General features: G+C 36.8%; 1 protein-coding gene across 1 annotated transcript in view; it reads left to right on the top strand.

Moving 5' to 3' along the window:
• The window catches only part of FANCA (FA complementation group A), a 103303-nt gene that overhangs the window by 14149 nt on the left and 65095 nt on the right, over positions 1-24059 (top strand). The window contains exons 9-14 of the mRNA XM_036750246.1: positions 5805-5838; positions 9533-9599; positions 17477-17589; positions 18209-18285; positions 19089-19230; positions 19919-20052. Coding sequence (XP_036606141.1) covers positions 5805-5838; positions 9533-9599; positions 17477-17589; positions 18209-18285; positions 19089-19230; positions 19919-20052 — 567 coding nt within the window. The remainder of the gene's footprint in view (positions 1-5804; positions 5839-9532; positions 9600-17476; positions 17590-18208; positions 18286-19088; positions 19231-19918; positions 20053-24059) is intronic.

The raw sequence follows: 24059 nt of genomic DNA, 5'->3' as shown, positions 1-24059 counted from the left end.
AGTTCATGTAAGTCTTTCCATGTTTTTCTGAAATCCCCCTGCTCATCATTTCTTATAGAATAATAGTGTTCCATTACACTGAATGCAAATTGAAGCATAATTTTTTCACTTCATTTTTCTTGCTTTTTTTGCGACTTGGCTAATATGAAAATATATTTTGCATGATTTCATGTGTATAATTGACTATGGCAGAGTTAATGGCACTTAATCTGCTTATTCCACCATCTGGCTCCTGAAAGTGAGCAGTTCAAGCATGTTTCTTGTAAGCAATTTTTACATTCTAACAGAAGAGAAGGTATAAGTATTTGTTAAGAATTTCCCAGTCTTCAAGGATCATAGTGGGAGTAAAGAAAGATAAATGTCGATTTAGGGAGGTGGGGAGTGATTTGTTCTGTGTATTGTTTTTAAGAAAAGAAAGAAAAGAGAAAAAGGAATACACTAGGGAACAACTTAAAAAGGAGGAAGAACTTACTATTTCTTGTAATTGGGGTGTACCAGAAGATGAGTATGAAAAGGTGGAGAAAGAGGTGGGTGGAAAGGTTAGAAAAGAGAATTTGCTATAAAAATACATTAAATGCAACATTTGGGGACAGAGGTATAGGGGTTTATGAAGCAGGGCAAACTTGGTAAGGGAGTAGTCAAAGAACAAAACAAACTTTATGCTTGGAGGATAGGTTGTAAAAGGGTCACCAAAAAGTAAAAGAAAATGTAAGAACTAATGATTGGAGTTTGAGTTGGGTAAAGAGAGGAGAAGCAACAATGGAGTCTGATTATTTTACTTATAGCATAATAGTGTTGCTCATATTCCTTTTCTTTCTTCTCTAGTAAAGAGCAAGGGTCCAAAGAAAGGAAAAAGTTCAAGAGGATATGAAGGAGGGAAAACAATTAACAACCATAACTGTCAATAGAAATGGGATGTACTTGCCCATAAAATGGAGGATAATAAAAAAAATGTGTTAGGAAACAGAAGCCAGCATATGTTGTTTATAAGAAACATGCAGCATAGTTGAAACATAAAGATCCACACAGAGTTAAAATGAGGGATTGGAGCAGAATTTATTATGCCACAGATGAAATAAAACAAAAAAAGCAGTGTTGTCTACGTGTTCTCAGATAATCTGCAAATACAAATGGACACTGGTAAAAAAGATGCGGTGTACATACATTATGTTGAAAAGCACCATAGATAATGAAATAATATTAATGCTTCACATATATGCATATATATACATATATATGCATATATATGTGTGTGTGTGTGTATCTACCATATGACAAAGCACTTAAGTATTTAAAGAAAGGCTAAATAATTACAGGGAGAAAGAGACAACAAAAGTAATTGGGGAACTCACTGTTTTTCTTTCAGACTAGATACCTCTTTGGTTATGACTAAATGGTAATTAAATGGAATGTGTGTATTCTTAGTTGTGCATGGCACCTTTAAAAAAATTGAACATGGTCTGGGGCATAGAAACTTTATTATATTAAATACAACATTTATTCACTAAACTTAATAAAAATTATAACCAAAAAAGGTTACTTGAAAAAGATTCAAACTTAAGTGGAAACTGAATAATTTCCTAAAGGATGTTAATCAAAGAATAAATCATAGAAATATAGAAAATTTTTATAACATGGCAGTTATTAGGATAAATTTTATATTTCTAAACACATCAGCAAAAAGAAAAGAGATTAATGATTTGGGTATAGAAAAATGGAACAGCAACAAATTAAAAAACCCCACTAATCACAAAAATAAAAATTTTCAAAATTTGGAGAAGGGATAAACAAAATTGAAGATAAAAAACATTAAATAGGTAAATTAAGGAGCTAGATTTTTAAAAATAAAAATAAACCATTAGGCAATTTGATTTCTAAAAAGACTAAAAAATGAAATGATTATGCTCATATGAAAAAGGGGGAATTCATAATAGTTGAAGAGGAAATTAATCAAATTGCTAGCAACTGTTTTGTTAGACTATATGATAACTTAAATAGCTTAATATTAATATTTATATGAAGTACCCCAATTAATGGAAAAAGAAGTAGAATTTCAGTAATTTAATTTTAGGGAAAAAATTAAGTGATTACAAAAAAAAATTGAATAAATAAATGAGCTCCCAAAGAAAAATAACTCCAGGACCAAATGGATTTACATATAAATTCTATCCTATCTATTTAAATTAAGTCTATTACATAAATTGTTGACAAAAATAGAAAAAGAAGGCAGTCTAGACAAATGCAGTACTAATATAAAAGCCTGGGAAAGAGAAAATTAAAAAGAAATCTATAGGCAGACATCTCCAATGAAAATTAATGTAAAAATATTGAATAAAACAACAGCAAAGAGGCTACAGCAGATTATTCATAAAGAATATACACTATGACCAGGTTGAATTTACACCTTACCAGGAATGTAGGGTTTGTTTAACCTTAGGAAAATTACAGGTAAACTGATCATGTTAATAACATACCATAACAAATGGTTAACATATATATATATATATATATATATATATATATATATATATATATATATATATATATATCTATATATGAAACATAATAACAAAACCATCCAACATCTCGTGATTATATCAAGAGATGTGGAAAACAACTTTTAAAAAATATAATGCCACTGTATTTTGATATAGTTCTATAAATGCTAGTTACAACAATGACAAAAATGTAGAGAATAAGCTTAGGCAAAGAAGAAACAATCTGCTTTTTTGCAGATGACATGATAATTTCCTTAGAACTCTTTAAATACAATTTAAAAAAAATAATTGAAACAACAATGAATTAAGGAGCAGGATTAAAATATACCTACAAAAATTATCAATCTTTATATTCCCAACAAAATCTAGGAGAAAGAGGGAGAAAAAAAATCCCATTTACAATGTCTTTGGGATGTATAAAAGAGCTGGGAGCCCACTTACCAAGATACATACAGGAATTATATGGATACAACTACAAAAACACTCATACAGAAATAAAGACTTAAATAATTACTGTGAGATTAGTTTCTCATTAGTGGATCATACATATAAAAATGACAATACTATCTAAATGAATTTTTAGAACATAATAAACTACCAAAGGTTTACTTTGCAAAACTAGGTGAAATCGTGAAAAAAATTCATTTGCATGAACAAAAAGTCAAAGAAAATAATGAAAAAAATTAGGGAGCAATAGGACCTAGTGGTGCTAAATTTCTATGCTACAAAATAGTAATTATCAAAACTCTTTGGTACTGATTAAAAAATGGAAAAGTTGGTCAGTCACAAAATCCTGAAGCAATCAAATATAGCATAGTATTTTGTAAATCCGAGGACACTAACTACTGAGGTAAGGACCTACTAGTCAGCAGAAATTGCTGCAATACTTGGAAAGCAGTTGGCCAAAATTAGATTTAAACCAACATGTCACATCATGTATCACAACAACCCCTGCCCCACCACCCCCCGTAGATGCATGGTCTATATCTAATAGAGCTTAACATAAATAAGTTAGATGACAGGGGAAAAGAGATAGTTTTCATAACAGTAGATAGGGTGGGGGCATAATTTCTTGATCAAATAAGAAATAAAGATGATCATGAAAGATGAGCTGGACTATTTTTATTACATAAAATTGAGAAATTTTTTGCATAAACAAGTGAAATATATTTAGAATTTGAAAAGAAACAGTTGACTGTGAAATAAATCTGTAGTAAATTTCTTTGGTAAAGATCTGATATTCAGGATAAATAAAAAGAGCCATACATTTTATGTGAAAAGGGTATGAACTAGAACTACTCAAAAGAAGTGCAAGTTATCAATAGTTGTATGAAAAAATACTCCCGTCACCAATAATAAGAGAAATTGAAATTAAAACAATTCTGAGGCTCCACTTTATGCCCATTGGATTGGCGAAGATGACAAGGAAAAAATGGAAAAGGACCCATATGCACAAAAACATAGCAGCACTTTTTGTTGTAGCAAAAAACTAGAAACAAATTTGATGTTAATAAATTGGAGAATGGTTAAATTATAATATGTAGAACTTAGTACAATATTGTGCTTTTAAAAAGACATTTATTAAATAGTCAATACTTTGGTCACATACTGAGAAGACAACTCATTAGAAAAGACTCTGAAGTTGGGAAAGATTGAAGGCAAAAGGAAAGGGGGATAGCAGAGAATGAGATGGATAGATAGTGTCATGGAAGTGACAAACATGAGATTGGACAGGAAAAAGACAAAAGCAGCCTCTGCCCTTCCAATCAAATAGGGAAGATAACATGCAAACAACTGAACATTGAAGATACAGGGCAAGTTGGAGGAAATTTCAGAGGAAAGACACCAGCATTGAGGGGGACTGGGACTGGGAATTTTGAAGAAGGTAGGATTTGATCTGAAACTTGAAGGAAGCCAGGAGACAGAGGTGAGGAGAGAGAGCATTCCAGGCACGGGAAACAGACAGCTAGTGAAAAGGCATATAGTGTCATGTTCAGGAAACAGCAGGAAGGTTAGTGTCTCAGTATTTAGGATATGTAGGAAGGGGAGTAGGAGAGTAAAGTGTAAAACAACTAGAAAGATAAGAAGGGAGTGGGTTGTGAAGGGCTTCAGAAGTAAATGGATTTTCTATTTGGTTCTGGAGATAGCAGGAAGTTATTAGCATTTATTTTTTAAAATTTACTATTTTATTTTTTTCCCAATTACATGTAAAGATGATTTTTAACATTTGTTTTAAAAAAAAAATTGAGTTTCAAATTCCCTCCCCCCTCTCCTTTCCTCCCCCTTTTCCCCCGCTCCCATTGAGAAGGCAAGCAATTTAATATAGGTTATACATGGGCAGTCATGTAAAACATATTTCCATGTTAGCTGTGTTGCGAAACAAAATACAGACACCCCCTCCCCCCGCCAAAAAGAGAAAAATAAAGTAAAGAATAAATATGCTTCAACCTGCATTCAGACTCCATCAGTTCTTTCTTTGGAGGTAGATAGAATTTTTCATCATTAAATCCTTCAGAATTGTTTTAGATCACTGTATTGCCAAGAATAGCTAAATCATTTACTGTTGGTCATTGTACGACATTGCTGTTACTGTATACAATATTCTTCTGGTTCTCCTTATTTCACGTTGCATCAGTTCATATAAGTCCAGATTTTTCTGAGAGCGTCCTGCTTGTCATTTCTTATATCACAGTGGTATTCCATCCCAATCATATACAATTTGTTCAGTCATTCTCCAATTAATGGACATTCCCTCAATTTCCAATTCTTTGTCACCACAAAAAGAGCTGTTATAACTATTTTTTGTAGATATAGGTCCTTTTCCTTTTGTTTTTTAATCTCTTTGGGATACAGACCTAATAGTGGTATTGCTTGGTCAAAGGGTATGCATGGTTTTATAGTCCTTTTGACATAGTTCCAAATTGCTCTCCAGAATGGTTGAATCAGTATACAACTTCACCAACAGTGCATTAGTGTTTTAATTTTCCCACATCCCCTCCAACATTTATCATCTTCCTTTTCTGTCATACTAGTCAATCTGATAGGTGTGTGGTGGTAGCTCAGTTATTTTCTTCAATGAATTTTTGTACCTCCTTTTCCATTTGGTCATTTCGGTTTTTCAAGGTATTCTTCTCTTCATTGAATTTTTGTGCCTTTTACCATTTGGCTTATTCTGTTTTTTAAGGTATTATATCCATGTACAAGCCTCTTTTTCTGTATATGGAAATTTTTATATTTGTTAAGTTTATAATTGAATTTTTAAAATGCATATATATCGAGTGATGGCAATTTGTTATATTTTAACAGATCTGTGTTGCTGTACTTCAGAAAATACTCACATGTAAGTAAATTGCTTGAAGCCCTAGATCATCAATAACTTGCCTGGCTTATTAGCAGTTCTTCGACTTAGAGGTTTCTGCAGTTCTGTTTGATACATTTCCCCTTCTTTCCACATTTCGTCATCTAATCATAGACTCAAGCCTAGTAGGCCTCTTTCCTTAAGTGGCTATCAACTGACTCTTCATGTTTCATTACATCACTTTTACTTCTCATTATTTCCCTGTTTGAATTCCAGAGACTAAGGAGTGTAGATGTAGATTAATGCTAAATTGTAGATACTTTTTATGGACCATTAATACTTTGAAACATTTTTTGAAGGCTTAATCTGTGGTGTAATTTGTTTTCAATCATACTTAATAGACTTAAGAATTGGTATAGGGCATTTAAGCACATGTAACGGAAGAGATAAGTAATTTTTTAAGTTTAAAGACTGTTTATGAATTTATTTCAGGTGTTATCTTATTTGCACAATAAAAGGAGGTGTGAGGGCTTTTTAAAAGAGAATATAGGAATTCACTAGAATCAGAATTATTTGAAGTGTATACTTGCAATCACATGTACAGTTGCCAACTTAAAATTCAGTGTGCCCCAGTTCTTTTTAGCAAAAAATAGTACTGTGCTGTGAGCAAAAAGAGTTTGAGAAACGTAGGCCCACAGTGAACTCTCTCTTCTTCAGTTGTTTTGTTGTTCCAATGTAGAACTAGCGTAAAAATGGTGGTGCTGATGTTCATATGGAAGATTAATTACTGAGACTAAAGGTAAAGTCTTAGCTCTAGTCTTAGCAGACTGTGGTGGGAATATCCCATAGAAGGTATCACTTCTTCCTTCTTTTATTTATTGTAGGAATGTTTCTCTATTTCCTCACATATCTCTTTTCTTCATTTACTAAGAAAATGTTTGAGTTTGTTTAAGAGCAGATGATAAAATATTTTTTCTTTGTTTCAAACTAATCCTGGTCTCTAAATTAATATCCTCTTCTCCAGCTATTACCTCTGCTCTCCCTCTCTCTCTCTAATCTTCAGTCTCTCCCTGTCTACTGCTTAGTTAATATTTATTGACTGATTTCAAAGGAATTTGTATTTGATCCTGGGATAATAAGGAACCAATGGAGTTTAAGTTAGGGAGGTAACATGGGCTTGTGCTTTAGTAAAATTATTTTGGCAACTATGTGGACTGTAGACTGGAGTGGGGAGAGACTTCAGGCAGAGAAAATAATTAGATAGCTATTTTAGTAGTTTTGGTGAGAGATGATGAGGGACTGAACTAGTTGTGAGTAGAGAGACATACATGAGATTCTTTGTAAAGGTAGAACCATTAACATCTGGCAATGGACTAGATACATGGGGTGAGAGTAAGGAGTCAAAGATGACTGAGAATCTGGGTAACTGGGAGAATGGTGGTACCCTTAACAGCAATAAGTTCGGAAGAGGGGTTTGGGAAGAAAAATGAATTCTATTTCGGACATATTGAGTTTGAGATGTCTACAGAAAATCTAATTTGAAATGTCCAATAGATTCTTGTGCGATATGGAACTGGTGCTCAGGAAAGACATTCTAGGGGTAAATATATAAACCTGTGAATCATCTGTATAGAGGTGATGACTGAACCTATGGGAGCTAATGAAATCAACAAGTGAGAGAATGTGAGGAAAAAAGAGGACCCTGAACAAAGCCTTGGGGACACCCACAATTAGCAGTTATTACATAGATGAAGATCCAGCAAGTGAGACTGAGGATAAGTAGGAGAACCAAGACATGGGAGTGTCACAGAAATTCTGAGAGGAGAGCATATCTAGGATGTGAAAATTGAAGGTTAAAAAGGTTGAAGACTCAGAAAAAGCCATTAGATTGGTGATTCTGAAGAGAACATTTATGGTTGAATTCAATTAGAGGAGAAGTGGGAACACTGAATCTATAAATGGCTTTTTTAAGGCATTTGACCACAAAGGGGAGAAGAGACAGGGAGTGGGAATGGTAGGATCAAGTGAGTTTTTGTGTTGTTATTTTTTTTGTTTTCGTGGGGTTTTTTTGGAGGAGTGAGGGCAGGGCAATTGGGATTAAGTGACTTGCCCAGGGTCACACAGCTAGTAAGTGTGTCAAGTGTCTGAGGCTGGATTATGAACTCAGGTCCTCCTGACTCCAGGGCCAGTGCTCTACTCACTGTGCCACCTAGCTGCCCCATGTGAGTTTTTTTTTTTTACAAGGATGAGAGATGGAGTCAGTTATTTTCTCCCCAAAATTCAATTTCAACAGAGGGAAAGCATGCTTAGGCATGCAGAACATTTTGTTCTTTAGCAGCCATTTTGCTGTATTTGTCCCCTGCATGAACTGTGCAAGACTAGCTGCAACAATGGGCTTCTTTCAGTGTCTCCTTTCCTTTTCTAATTGTTACAAAAACACTTAATTGGTAAAGAAAGATTTCAGACTCTCCGGACTGTTCCCCTTGCTTATTTAGCCTGACAGGTAGTTCCCTTTGATTTAGTGAAACTGGCTATACTAACAAGAAAGTTCCCTTAACTATCTCCTACAGTAAATGATACACATTTTCCTTAGCAATCATACTATTTTTTTTCTTTGTGTGGCCATCTGTGTTTAACGAGCAGCCACAGGTTTTTTTCCTTTTGTTTCATCTAACATAGAAATACTGAAATATAAATATTTCATATAATGTAGAAATTGCTGAATTGTGAATGACATTCTCTATCAACTGTGAGGTATGCCACACTCTGAGTATAATAATGCCTATCTTCTGATTTGTTCTGGCTTATTGGCATTAACTAGTCAAATTGATAAGAAAATTGATCTGACACTTCCTTACTTCCACTTCCTTAAAAAGTCAGCTCAGTACAGTAGGCCTTTCCTGGTCTCCCCCCAGGTGCTAGAGATTACCTCCCATCTGCTGTGTGTGTGTGGGTGTGTTTTGTATATGCCTTTTTATATACTCATTGTCTAGAATGTAAACTCCTTAAGGATAGGGGCTGTTCTTTACTTTTTCTTATACCCCAAGCATTTTCCACAGTGCCCAGCACATAGTTAATGCTCAATAAATACTTATTGACATATTGATTGATTCAAAACAAAGTAGATAGGGACATGTTCTGGGTGATTTTGCTTTTTTAAGGTGCTTTAAAGATAATGGAGCTCAAAAAATGGAAGATTCCTTCCGTTGCATTTCTTATATATTCCCACTGTCTTTTTTATTTACCTGGTATGACTACGATATGTCATTGCAGAGCCTGTTAACGATGGTATGTCATTCCCCTGAGCCATTACCACCAAAGTCTTAGTCTTAAAGTGGGTGTAATACAGCAAGTGTGGCAATGTCGAATGCTGAATTCTGTCTTTCCATTATTTTGTTCAAATGATTCAAAGTAAAACTCCTTAGGCTTATCATCTAACAAGTACATTTTCACTTAGAGTAGTTATACAGTAATTGAATTTCAGTTTTTAAATTTTTAAATCACATTGTTGTCAGAGCTAATATTTTTTATGTCTTTGCCACAAGGAGAGTTTTCAGTAAGTAACCAGACCTTAACATTAGGTTCTGCTGTCCATTTCCCTGATAGGGTCATCTGCTTGGTAACTATTATAGAGATCATTAGAATTAATTTCTCCCTGATAGTAATAACATGATTTGGTTTTGGTTCAATGCTCAATTATGGTTTTTATTTATTGTGATGTTTGTTTTGTTGTCAGATATACTTAGCGCTTTTGCTACTGAGATACAAGAAGAGTCCGTTACATTTAAGGCAGTGAAATGCTGGTATGTATATATTTATGCACTGGTGAATATCTGTGTAACAATACTAGTGTTTTCTCCAAGCTTAAGCTCTATTTCCTCCCCATATGTTCAGTAGTCACTTGCACCAAAAATCCTACCTTGACGACTCAGCTCCTTATGGCATAGAGGTAGCTCTGTCTTCTCAAAGGTCATGCTATCAGAAGAGTCCCTGCTAGACTCTGGACTGTCAAGCGGGAAAGACTTTAAGTACAGGCCCAGTGGTAAGTTCTTTGTCTGCCTTCCAATGACCAGTCTGGCTAAGAGTAGAGAGGCTGATCACCAAAGAGATTTTTTTCTGTTCCCAGAAGTTCATTAAGCCAGCTATGAAGATGTGGAGAGACATTGGTAGAAGGTGTGCTCTTACTATTAAAACCACAGTCAGTAAACATTTATTAAGCACCTATTACATGCCAGGGACTATAGCATAGCCACTATGCTAACTCTGGGGAAAGGCAAAAGACAGTTCCTGCTCTCAGAAAGTTCACCGTGTAATGGGTGAGACAACATGTAGATAACTTTGTACAAACAAGCCGTATACAGGATAAATCGAGACAATCAACAGAGGGAGACATTAAAATTAAAGGGGATAAGAGGAAAAGCTTCTTGTAGAAAGTGGTTTTTTGTTTGGACTTAAAGGAAGCTGGGAGACCAAAATCAGGTGGGAGAGCCTTCTAGGCATAAGAGAAGGGAAGAGCCAAGGACAGTTCGTAGACTTGGGAGATGAGGTGTTTGTGCAAGAAGGGCAGGAAGGCCAGAGTCACTGGATCACATAGTACATGAGGGATAGTAAGGTGAGAAGGAAGAGTGGAGAGGTAGGAGGGGGCCACCTTACAATGTCCTTTCTGTAATATCCTTTGCTTATTATGGCTTTGAGTACTGAACAGAGGATTTTATATTTGAGTCTGAATAGGGGTGTGACATGGGCAGACCTGTGCTTTAGGAAAATCACTTTGATGGCTGAATGGAGGATGGATTGAGTGGGCAGAGACTTGAGGCAGGTGGATGCCCTGCCCCACCGCCCCCAGCAGCCTATTGCAGTATTCCAGCTATGAGGTGACGAGGACCTGTACCAGGGGGTGCTGTTGTCAGAGGAGACTAGGGGGCATATTTAAAAGATGTTGCAGAGGTGAAATCAACAATAGATTGACCCCTCCTACCATCCCCTCTCCGTAACCAAGGATGAATTAGTCAGTCATCAAACATTTATCAAGTGCTTAGTATGTGCCAGGTACTAAGCTAAGCACTGAGAATATACATAAAAGCAGAAAGAAAGATAATCCCTGCCCTCAAGTGACTTACATGTTAATGGGAGAAGATAACACATAAAGGGAGCTGAAAATCAGGGGGTAAAGGGGTTGGTAGAGAAGCACCAGACAGGAGCATGGCAGAGCAAGTGCTGTGGGGGTGAATTAGCAGGGCACCCTGGAGAGGAATGAAGACCTGGGAGCTTGTGAGCATTAGAACATTTTCCCATCGTTTGTATAGGATGTCAATAAATAATCATGAAATCATACATTTTTAGAGTCCGAAGACACCTTAGATATTGTTTAGTATTTTATTTGCAGCTAGGTGGTATAGTGGATACAGCACTGGACTTAGAGTTAGGAAATCCTGAGTTCAAATCCAGCCTCAGACAAACTGTATGACCCTGGGCAGATCACTTAACTTTTGTTGGCCTCAGTTTCCTCATTTGTGAAATCGAATTAATGACAGTACTTGCCTCCTGGGGTTATGGTAAGGATCAAATGAGATAATAATTGTATAGCTCTTGGCACAGGGCCTGAGACATAGTAATAGCTATATGTTAGTTGTTGTTGCTATTAATACATATTAAAACATGGTCATAAATGAAACTGTAAACCGCATTACAGTTTGTTTTGCAAAATATGTTTAATTTTAAGAATTTTAACTTTAAGAAAAAATAGCCTGTTTGCTTTCATGTTCACTTTTGAACTTTTTTCTTCTGTATCTATATTTTTTAAAATTTGATGCTGCTTTTCATCTTTTTTCTTACATAATCTGGGTATATTCTAATATTATTTTTCTTTTCTATTTTTATACTATTCACGTTTGTTATTTCTTATTCCTTTACATTCACTTACTACAGTTTGTTTAGCCATTCCCTAATCTTGCACAATCGGGCTGTTTTCAGATTTAATCATGAATAATGCTGACATGAAAATTTTTGTACAGCATTGGTCTTTTTCCTTTCACTAATATTCTTAGAGAATTGGGGTCTCTCAAAGGGTATTGTTTATTGCCATATTGTTTTCCACAAAATTGTTCTAATTCATGGCTTTACCAACATGTGCTTGTTTCTCTGGAGCATTTTGTACATTGAATTTTATCATTTTTAGCTGTTTGTTAGCTTAGTGGGTGTGAAGTGCCAGCACCTTACTTTTAAAGATGAGGAAAATGAAAGCTATAGAGAATCAACCAGCTCCTGATCAGGCAGTTAATGGCAGATTTCCTGATTCCTGGGCCAGTGCCCTTTCTATTTATATCACTTTACCTATCAATATTTGTTTCAAAAAGATATGCTATAATAAAAATCCTGAGAGTTGTTTCTGTGCCCGAAAAGTCTCCCCACCTTTGACTTATGTGAACATCCTGGTTCTCTTGTCGTTTTGTTTTTTGCGCATTTTCTATAGACAGTGTGGGATAGCAGAGACTTGGGGTCAGGATTGTTGTTGTTTGTCCTTTGTTCTTGAAGAGGACCATGACATTAGGAAGGTCATGCCATGGCTTGCAGATGATTTGGATTTAAGTGATGGAGGTCTGTGCAAAGTGGTAGGGTCAGGACGATTCTGGTTTTGTAATCATGCCTCTGACATTTACTTAGCTATATCACCTTGGGCAACTTAAAGGCTCAGAGTCCTACTTCCCTAACCTGTAAAGCAAACCTAATAATACTTGTGGTACCTAACTCACAGAGTGATTATGAGATTCAAATGATCTAATGTACTTAAACTGCTTTGCAAATTTGAAAGCATTAGATAAAGATCTGCTGTTATTATTCTACTTTGTTACTGTCTCTTCTTTTTTCCAGCCCCTAATTTTAGTTTTTCCCCTAAGACTTAGTACTTGGCTATCAGCTATTATCTCTATGTTCATTTCCTTTAATAAATCATTTCTTATGACTTCATTCCTCACTTCTGCTCATGACTTTTATCCAAGCTTCCTTTGCAAGTTGTAACTTATGAGCCCTTCTTTATCTTGTGCACTTCCTTCTTCCTATCAAGACTATTATTCCCTTTGTCAAGTGCTTACCATGTGCCAGGCATTGTGCTAAATGCTAGGGATGAAGAAAAAAAAGGCAAGAAACAGTTTCTGCCCTCAAGGAGCATATATTCTGGTGGAGGAGATAATATGTAACTAGGTACCTAGACACTGAATACAAAAAAGGTGAAAGTAATATGAAAGGAGAACATATTAGCAGCTGGAGAAGACAAGGTAAGACTTCCTGTAGAAGATGAAATTTGAAGTGAGCCTTGAAGGAAGCCAGGGAAGTTTAAAGGGCAGAGTTGAGGGGGCAGTGTGACCTGGGCATGGAGCACAACAAGTTCAAAGGCATGAAGATGGGAAATGGAGTGTCATGTTCAAAGAAGTGCAACTAGACCAATGTATCTGGGTCACAGAGTGTGTGGAGGGCAGTCAGGAATGAGAAGACTGAAAAGATAGGAAGGAGATGGGTTAGGAAGAGCTCCAAATGCCAAGCAGGACTCTATATTTGGTCCAGCCAGTAGAGCTCATGGAGTCAGACCTGTGCTTTAGAACATGGGTTCTTCCCCTGGGGTCCGTGGACCCCGTACCCATGGAGTCTGTGGATAGATTACATGGAGTCTGTAACTTTGGATGGGGGAAGAAATTGCATCTTAAGTTTCATTAACCTCTAACTTAAATTTTGTATTACCTCGATATATGTAAAAATGTGATTAAAAGGGATTCATAAATTGCCGAAAGGGGTATATAACACAAAAAAGGAAAAGAACTCCTGCTTTAGAAAAATCATATTGGCAGCTGAACTGAGGCTAGATTAGAGTGGGGAGGTACTTGAGGAAGGGAGCTCAGTTAGAAGGCTACACTGCATGCCCAACTAAGAGTCCAGAGCACAGATAGTGAAGCATGCTGCTCACCTCCCTTGCCTTACTTTGTTTCGCCATCGAGCATTTAGGTGCCTGCAACACAGTGGGTGCTGGTTGACTGACTCAGGATGCAGTCACACATATACTTTTGGCTGTAGTTAATGCAGGAGTGTTTGCTTGACTGCGTATTTGTTGCGAGGGTTTTGTTTTTATTTTTCTCAGTGGGGTATGGAGAGAAAATAGGTTTTTGTTAATTAGGGGAAAATTAGGCAAAAACTGAAAAATCTAAAAAAGCTATTTCATTAGGTGATGGAGGCCTAAATGAGCATTGTGAATGCGTAAGTGGAGAAAAAAGGGATATGTGTGTATATGCCCTCTTACATATATATATGAGATATATGATATATGATATTTATATATATATATAAAATGCGTATATATACATGTACATATACACATGAGAGATGTAAAGGTGGAAATAAGCTTTGTCAATGGATTGGATATATGGAATGAGAGAGCATGAGGAGTCAAAGGTGACAGTGAGACTTCAGATCTGAGTGACTGGAAGGATGGTGGTGCCCACGACAGTAATAAAGGAGGTTCTGAAGTGAGGAGAGTTTAGAGGGAAAGATAATTCTGTTTTTGACATAGTGAATTTCAGGTGCTGCAGGTCGTCCATTTGGAGCTTTCCAAGAGGCAGTCAGAGGTGTGTAATTGACTCTAGCTTAGCAGAGAGATGAAGACTGGATATATAGATAGAGAAAACAATCTGCATAGAGGTAATTGAACCCATGGGAACTGATAAGATTAAGGGAGAGGGTAGAAAAGAGGAGGCGCAGGCCAAAGTCTTGGGGAACACCCACTGAGAGTGAATGAAAAATCAGCTAAGGAGACTGAGAAGAGTTTTGGTCAGTTGAAGGAATTGGAGAGGGCAGTGTCTAAAAACTTAGAGGGATATCGTAGGCTGCCCAGAGGTCACAGAGGATTAGGCTTGAGAGAAGGCCATGGAGTTTGGCAGTTAGATCATTGATACTTTTGGTGAGGGCGGGTTAAGTGGAGTAATGAGGCCTGCAGCCAGATTAAGAGAGGGAGAGGGACCAGAAGAGAGAAAGTCAAGGCACTGATTGTAAATGATTTTAGTGCAAAGGGGAGGAGGAGAGATAGCAGTAACATTTATGGTGCTTTAAGATTTGCCAAGTACTTGAGAAACATTACTATCACCATTTTACAGTTGGGTAATCTGAGGCAGACAGAAGTTAAGTGACTTCCCCAGGAAGACACAGCTAGTAAATGTCTGGGACAGGATTTGAACTTAGGTCTTCATGACTAGTACCCTATCCACTGAGCCAATATGGGATGAAAGCTAGCAGAGTTGGTCAGATTAAATGAGGGGTTTTTTTTTAAAGATAGGGGAGACATGGGCATGTTTATAGGCAGCAGGGAAGGAGCCAGCAGATAAGGAAAGATTGAAGAGAGGAAGAAGAATGGGGATGATGGTGGGGGCAATATTACTGAAGGAGTCAGGTGAGGATGGGATCAAGGGAGCCTGGAGAGGGGTTTGCCTTGGCAAGAAGAAAGGCTGCCCCTTCATCTGAGAGGAGAATGAAAGAAGAGATAATGAAGGGAAATGTCAGACTGATGTGAGAAGGTGGGGCTTGGGTGAATCGTTTCCATTTTTGGGTGAAGTATTGAGGTAAGATCTCAGATGAGGGGGTGAGGGATTTTTGAGAAGAGATTAGATTTGAAATAGCTCCTGTGGCAACTGAGATGCTTGATCAATGAGGAAGGAATAGAATGTTTGCCTGGCTGTAGTGAGTGCCTGGTGGAGATGAGGTCAAATTGCCGATTTCCTTCCGCTTATTTCAGCAGCATGTGAATAGGAACAAAGGAGAAGGATGCTGGGAATGATACAAAGTTGGTGCTTGGCAAAGTGCTGTTGGTGATAGGAAGAGAGAGCAAAGGAATCAGGCTGGTGGGTAGTGTAGAATTGAGTTGGTTCACCAAGGGGTTGAGATTAGGAAGAATGATGGCCTGGGAAAGAACTGAGAGGTGGGGGGAAAGGAGGTCATAAGGAGGACAGAGGGCATAGGGAAAGGTAGAATGAGAAAAGGTTATGGTCAAATAAAGGAATTTTGGAGTTTATAAACATGGAAGTGGAACTTGTGGGTGATAGCCAGGTGTGCCCCTCTCTGTGTTTAGCTGAGGTGGAATGGAAGAGGAGGTCATGGAAATTGAGTAGACAGAGGTACTGGGAGCTTCTTTAATCACTTTGTGTCATTATGGCTGCTTAGAAACCCTACCCTGCCTGGTTTACATTCCCAGTCATCTTATCCCGTGCCCCACCTTGCTTCTGATTAGCTTTCATATTTGTCTAAATTGAAGTTAAATGGACCAATCTAAGATTAGTATTGTAAAGATGTAGAATACATTTTTAAGGTCTTAAAGAAATTATGTACATATAAGCTTTTCCCACCCACTAGTAAAAAGGGAAGGTAAATCAGTCTAACAGTCCATGAGGATTTATAATTAAATTATTAGCATAATCAATTATTAGCATAATCCCACACCTCCCATCCCTATCCGTGATTCTGATTTCCCAGCTATTGCTATACAAGCACAGCACCCTGTCCCCCACTGCCTCCTCCCTTGTTCCCATCTCCCAGTATCCCTGTCCAGGTCTCCTCACTCCTCCCTCTGTGCTCTCTGGAATGCCTGCCCCAGAGATAACAGACTTGCTTTCACCTTACAGCTTTTCCTTCCTCACACCTTCTGTCTTCTTGCTCCCACACGACAGCTGCCTTTTCTCACAACCTCCGTGTTGAGGAAGGGCCCAGACCAGCCATGTTTCACTACCCAGCCCCAGAGCAGGTTCCTCCCTGCGTCACCCCCAGTTCCCTTTTAGGTATGGTCTTCCTCCACTAGAATATTAGCTCCTTGAGGGTAATGACTGCCTTTCGTTGTATTTGTATCCTTGGTGCTTAGCATAGCACCTGGCACAGACTAAGCACCTAGTCCAGGCTTGTTGACTCACTTGCCTGCTATGTGCCCTGCACTCTGCTAAGCACTGAGGAGACACAGAAAGACAAAACAGTCCATGCTCTCTAAGAGCTCACACTCTAATTGGAAGACAGAATGCATATTAGGATGTACAAACAAGATAAAGACAGGATAAATTGGAGACAATCAACAGAAGGAAGGCACTAGCATGAAGGGAAACTTGGGAAAGGCTTTTGGTAGAAAGGGGAATTTTTGTTTTGACTTAAAGGAAAGCCAGGAGGTAGAGATGTGGAAGGGAAAGATTCCAGGTGTAGTGCACAGCCGGAGAAAATGACCATAGTCAGGAGGTCAAGTGTCTTTTGCAAGGAACAGCAAGGAGGCTTTTATTATCACTGTATCTTTTATATTTGCCCTGGAAGTAGTAAGGATCCGCTGGAGTTTATTGAATAGTGCAGGTGGAGGGGTAGTGTTCAGGCTTTCAGAGGATCGGTTGGATAGTTGAGTGGAAGAGGGATTGGAGTGGAGAGAGACCTACCAGGGGCTATTGCAGTAACCCAAGGGTAAGGTGATGAAGGCCTGCACTGGAGAGGTGGGGGTGCAGGGGAGAGAATGGGGCATATTTGAGAGATTGTACTAAGGGAAAATTGACAGGCCTTGGCAACAGCTTGGATATGGACCTGCAGCGAGAGTGTGAGGCATTACAGATGATACCTACGTGACTAACAGACATTCTTTTTATGAAAACTTTTTCTTTTTTTTTTTTTATTCTTTTGGCAGGTTAAATATGTTCAAGTGCTCTGTTTATGGCAGTATGGTTTCACCAGATTCTCTACAAAGGTTTTTTTCTTACACCTTGACCCAGATACTTATTTATAATCCTGTACTAAAAGGTAGGCCTCAAAAGAGGATCTAGAATGTTTACTATCAGCTTTAGTACACTAAACTGTCCTCCATAAATGGAGTAAGATCAGGTAATAAAATCCAGATGACCATATTGCTATATTTATAATATTGCAAACTAACCATATTTAATGTTGTGAAAAAGGAATTGCTACATTTACTAGGTAGATACATATGAACTAAAAACTTTGTAGGTGACCTATTTTCTTTCATATCTGAAAACCTAAACTTTTAGTGTTTAGAAATACCATAAAGTTAATCTTTGGATCCTTACAAGTGCTAGGAAAAGTACCAGTAAGTGGTATCTCTGGTCACAAATGGAATCATAGTATACAAAAATGTGAATTTATTCTTTTTATTGGCCTCTTATTTATAGTTTAACTTCATGCCTGCAATGAAACCCATAGGGTCTCTTAGACATCATCTTAATTACACTGTGGTGTTAGTTTGACTTACTGTGTAATTAAGCCATGAGAGGGTAAGCTTTAAGAAATTTTGACTTAGTAGTATATGTCTGGATTGATTCTGGATAATAATGATTTTCATGTTAACATGAAAGCTAATAACATCTACTTCCACTGAGAACTTTTCTGTCTCTCTCTGGCACAGTGTGTGATGCTGTTCAAAGGCAGAAGGATTGGAGCTTTGCAAGAACTTGTCCCTTGCTTACTACCTTATATCGAAGAGTAAGTTGATTTCATTGAAATATTAAGTTTTCAACTTTCTTTTTCCTTATTTTCAGTTCTAAATCTTTTCAACCAGGAATTAAATTATCTCAGCAGATTAAATATACAGGGCACTAATGTCTTGCCCCAGTTAAAACTGCTTTTGGGATACCTCCTACCATATTCTGTGTAGCATTCAGCAAAATGGAAACAGGCTGCTAAGACAGCAGAATAATCTCATGGGCTGTCCATTAGGAGACAAATTGATTTAATATAATTTAGTCATTGAACTGCTAGCTAGAAACCTTTCCTAAGTGTCCAGTTCCACAGAGTAACCTTTGAGAACCCAAGGAGGTATCCAAATAGACATGTAGAGGAGGCTGTTGTTGAAAATGATTAGGAAATGTTGTTAATCAATTATCATTTGTAAAGTTTGCAAAAATCTTTGAAAGAAATAACATGTGGATTAATCATTCTTTTTATGAAATTAGCAAACCCCATAGTATACCAGCAAGGTAAAGGTATTTGTGCCTTATATTATAATATGTATTTGGTTGAAAGAATGGAAGGAATGGAAGGGACAGGAAATAGAATGAAAACTTCTAGTATCACAGACTACATGGAATACCTACAAAGGAGTGGAGCTGGAAATAAATCTAGCATTTTTCTAATGATAAACTTGATTTGGGCATTTTGGAAAAGAAGAAACTGGTGGTTAAATTGGTGGATGGGCATTTATAAGAAGGATTATGGCAGGCTTTATTCTTTAGTTTAATAGATATTTGGGCTTTAAAATAAAAAAGATTTGGTATTTCTCTTTCTAGCTGTTTGTGATTTTCAACCCCAAAGAGTTGATTGGACATTTGCGAGAAGTCCTGGAAACACACGAGGTCAACTGGCAGTTTGTGTTGTCTTGTGTGTCTACCCTGGTTGTGTGCTTGGCCGAAGCACAACAACTTGTTAAAGGTATCAAGTCAGTAAGAGTTTAACAGGGCTGGTTTCTCTGCTGATACCCATGGGATATTAGACACTTACTGTGGGTAAAAATAACTAGGGAGTTTATTGGTTTTAATGGGTAAACCAACAGATTTTAAAGGAAGTTTGGAATTGTAGAAGAGCCATTCTACATGTTTTTCACTTATGAATTCCACTGATGAACTGGAAATCAGTTATTCTGGATACATGATTTTAAAATATTTGTAACATTAGTAAACCGATCCTTGTTAGTTTCAGCATGATAATAAAATGTCATCTTTATCATATAGCCAAGAATCAAATTTTGTAATAGTAAATACTCTGTTATTTGACATTATTTTAATCAGAACCTTCTACTAACCAGAATATATACAAGATAATAATTAGTGTGTATAATGATAAGCCTAAGGTCCTGACATACCTTCTGAGTAATTGAAGAAAGATTACAATGTATCCAGTTTGGTTTTTCTTAAGTATGTTTTGTTTGATCCCTTTGAATACTGGTAGTCTAGATGTGATATAATAACTGTCATATATAAAGTAATTTTACTAACCTTTTTTTTTTTTAACTAACCTTATTCTTTTACCATGCTGGTTAACAGTATACTGTACCAGGATTTCAATTCTAATTTATACTCTAGATCTGTAGAGACTGTAATTTAACTTTTTGTTCTTCTAGATTTGTTGGCTCATTTGATGACCAAAGCATTTGAGAGTTATGACTTAGAAAGCATGATCACTGCATTCCTGATAGCCCGCCAGGCAGCTCTGGAGGGACCTTCTGTTTTCATTCCTTATGCAGAGTGGTTTAAGGTAGGTTTAGTGCATAGTATAGAAGTATTAACTTAAAGTGTATGCATTGAACAAGTGACATCATTTAAATCAATCTTGTCCAAATTTCTAAAACTTTGCATTAGTTCATTGTAAGTTGGTATTCTCCCTTTCCTGTATCAGGGGACAACCCTTGAGAGAGTAGGAAGAGACTTCTTAGGTGCCAAAAGGTATCTGCTTGTCTAGGTGATACTTAAAGTTGGCCCAGGTCCATCTGTTTCTTGTCTTTTTGTAGTGTTACTTTATTATTTTTAAGTAAGTTTTTATTGATGTCTTTTGTTTTTTTTTCCTCGCTATAATTTTCCCTAATATTTCTCCCTTTGTCCCTCTCAAAGAGGCATCCCATAAAATAAATAATGTCTTTTAAAGATAAAAGGAAAAAAAATCAGAATAATGGATCAATAACATTGAAAAAGTGAAAATATGTGCATTGTATCACACATGTACTTCCCACCTCTGCAAAGGGAGAGGATGGGAGATATGTACCCTCTCATATCTGTTCCTTTGAACCATCCCTGTCCTTTATTATGGTGAAATGTTGACTTCTGATTTCTTTTTCATCATGGTTCTTTTTGTTTACATTGTTATAGTCACTACATGTAGTGTTTTTTTGTGTCTGTTGATTTTGCTCTGTATCAATTCATGTAGACTATAACACAGTAATAATCATATTCATGAACCACAGTTTGGTTAGCTGTTTCCCATTTGATGAGTAACTAGTTTGTTTTCAGTTCTTTGCTATCACAAAAAAAGTGTTGCTATAAATATTTTGGTTTATTTAGGGACTTGCTTTGTATCAGTGGCCTTCTTGTGATATAAGCCTAGTACCAAAATCTGTGAGTCAAAGGGTATATACATTTTAGTCACTTTATTTTGCATGGTTACTTTAACAGGATAGAGAATGTGGGGGAATCTAAGCAGCAACATGATTATTGTGTGATTTGTAGAATTGTTTGGCATGAGACCTCACAGGCCATTTTGCCCAACTTAAAGCATGAGTCATCTCTGCAGATCGTCACCTATCTAATCTCTCTTTGGATACCTCCAGTGATAATGATCTCACTGTTCTCTGAGAAAGCCCAATCCATTTTTTTGATTGATAGTCAATAAACTTTTTTTTTCAATTTTTTAACATCATTTAAAGGGTTGAGTTCTAAATTCAATTCCTCCTTCTTTTCCTCTCCTCCCCCCTCCATGAGACAGTAAGCAGATATAGATTATACATGGCAATTGTGTAAAACATTTCCATGTTAGTAATTTTGTACAAGAAAATTTGAATTAAAAGAAGAAAAAAGAGTGAAAATAGCATGCTTCAATCTGTGTTCAAACAATATCATTTCTTTCTCTGGATGTGGATAGTATGCTTCATCATTAGTCCTTTGAGATTATCTTGGATCGTTGTATTGCTGAGACTAGCTAAGTCATTCACAGCTGATCACCACACATATTGCTGTTACTGTGTACAACATTCTCTTGGTCCTGCTCACTTCACCATACATCGATTCATTGTAAGTCTTTCCAGGTTTTTTGAAATCATCCTTCTTGTTATTTCTTATAGGACAATAATTTTCCATTACAATCATATATCACAGCTAGCATACCCCAATTGACCGGCAGCCCTTAGATTTCCAATTCTTAGCCGCCACAAAAAGAGCTGCTATATATATTTTTATGACAGCTCTGATTATTAGGATTATGTGGAGCCAAGATATGATGCCCCTCTGTCTCTGGAGAAAGTCCTCCTTTCCTTTCTCACAGTGAAAAGAGTAGGCATACGCCAGCTCTTCCTGTGAACCATTTATGGCTCTTTCATTCACAAATTTGTATCCATTTATAGGTACTGCCAGTACCACCTTGGCATAATGAATTCCCCTCTGTACTGTTTCTTATTTGTCCTAAATTTAGTTTGCTCCTATTTCCATAGGAGCTCTCATATCTTGGGACTCACTCTGACCACAAATACTTAGATCCTTTTGGTAATGCATAACTGCTAGGCAAATCAGTTGTTCTTACATTGAGGTTTATGGGAGTGATTCGCACAGCTTTGAGCTTTAGACTTGTTTTGGGTGTGTGTGTGTGTGTGTGTGTGTGTGTGTGTGTGTGTGTGTGTGATGAACTGGTTGGGAAAAATAACTACATTAAACCCTTACATTAAAAAAAATTCACTTCAGTTTTCTCTTTGTACACTTCTCATTTCTCTGTTGGTGAGCAGAGTGCCCTCCCAAAACAGCTAAGAGTTGCTACTGGTATTCACAGTTTAAGCATCCAAAGATTTGAGTAAGAACTCAACCTTGATACCTGCTTTTTTTTCTCCTAAATCTTCTGATTGTCATTCAACTGATAGTGATAAATTTCCCACAAATATATTCAACCAGTTTGTCAAAATAACTATAGTTCCATAGAGAAATTCAAGTCTTCAATCAGAAACATAGTTTTTAACTTGTAAAATTCTCAGAACTAAAAATGGTTGTGAGTGAAACACTTCTGGCAACTTGTAAAGCTTTTCAAGGACATTTTAAATTCATAATGTTAAGTATTATTAGTGTAGATAGAATAATATGGCTAATGTTGGTGCTGTGACATGTGAACTGATGGAACTCATAGAGGGCGGGGAGTTCTTTTTGTGAAGTGCCTAGGGCAGCATCAAAGGCAGTTAGCCACCTAATGTTTCTGAATAATGAAAAAGAACTATCATTTGTTCTGGAACTAGTTATAATGGAGTAACAGTATATGAATGTAGTCTCCTGAGAGCTTAGAAATGCTCGGCTCAAGTATAAGAAGGTCATCTATGTCAGCCAGAATTCTAAATAAACCCTGAACGTTGGTAGAATTGTATTTCTTTTTGAATAGATTCTATTTTCAGCGCAATACCTCACTTTACTTTTAATTGGACTAATATTTTCCAAGAGCAAGAAATAGTTTCAGTGTAGATCTGGGGCATTGATAATAGTGAATGTTTTCTTTTATACTTTGATTCCTAGTACTCTCCCCCAACCCCAATATATAGCCTCCCTATTACGTTTCCAGACCCTTCCACCAAGTTAGCATTTATTTAAATGTCTTTAAACTGAAGTGTATCTGACATGTTGCTAAGATTCATTCTTTGTTGATGGATTTTATTTATTCCTAAAGGGAAATCAAGATAAAAAATACATTTTTATTGCAGCAGCTTCTTAAATAAAGAGAATCATGATATCTCAGGTTGGGAAAGGATCTCAGAGGTCATCTAATTCAACCCAGTGCCTTTATAGAAATGCCCTGACAGTTGTATATTCAGCCTTCATTTCATTTTCTCTGGTACCACATGAGGACAGTACACACTTTTTCTCTACATCAAAGTATATTTTTGTTCCATTTCTATCAGTATTGGTTCTGCCCTTGGTAACATGGCAGCACAGATCTAATCTTATTCTTCCATATCATAGACTTTCAAGTAATTGAAGACGGATACTGTATTTTTCCTAACTCTTTTCTTCTCCAGGCCAAACATTCCCATTTCCGTATAGTCCATGTATATCATTCTCTAGGCTTCCTCACGATCTTACTTGCCCTCTTGTGTTCAGTCTTCACGTTATTAATGTTCTCCTTAATATGTGTTGCTTGGAACTGAAAACAGTACTCTAGATATGGTCTGACTAGGACAGACTGGAATGAGGGACTGCCACCTTTTTTGTTCTTGACCCTCTGACCCTCTTAATGCAGTCAAAGATGACGTCTCTCTTTTCACTACCATGTCTCACTGTTGATTCATATTAAACTTGCTCCTATTATAGGAGAGTCTCCTGTAGCTTTGGACTTGGCTTGAAAGAGAGAGAGAGAGAGAGAGTGAGAGTGTGAGTGTGTGAGATATGATCTGGTTGGCAAGAATAATTGCATTCTTTCCTAGATTTTCTAGCTGACTTCTCTGGTCTAAATTATTATTCATTCTAGGCAAGTAACTATTTGTAAATTTGATTGGAAGTTATGGTTCTGCCTGGTTTTTAAAATTT

Source organism: Trichosurus vulpecula, chromosome 3 (assembly GCF_011100635.1).
Source record: "Trichosurus vulpecula isolate mTriVul1 chromosome 3, mTriVul1.pri, whole genome shotgun sequence".
NCBI classification, from domain to species: Eukaryota; Metazoa; Chordata; class Mammalia; order Diprotodontia; family Phalangeridae; genus Trichosurus; species Trichosurus vulpecula.
The sequence above is the reverse complement of the archived record's forward strand: the minus strand, read 5'-3'. Positions and strand labels throughout refer to the sequence as shown.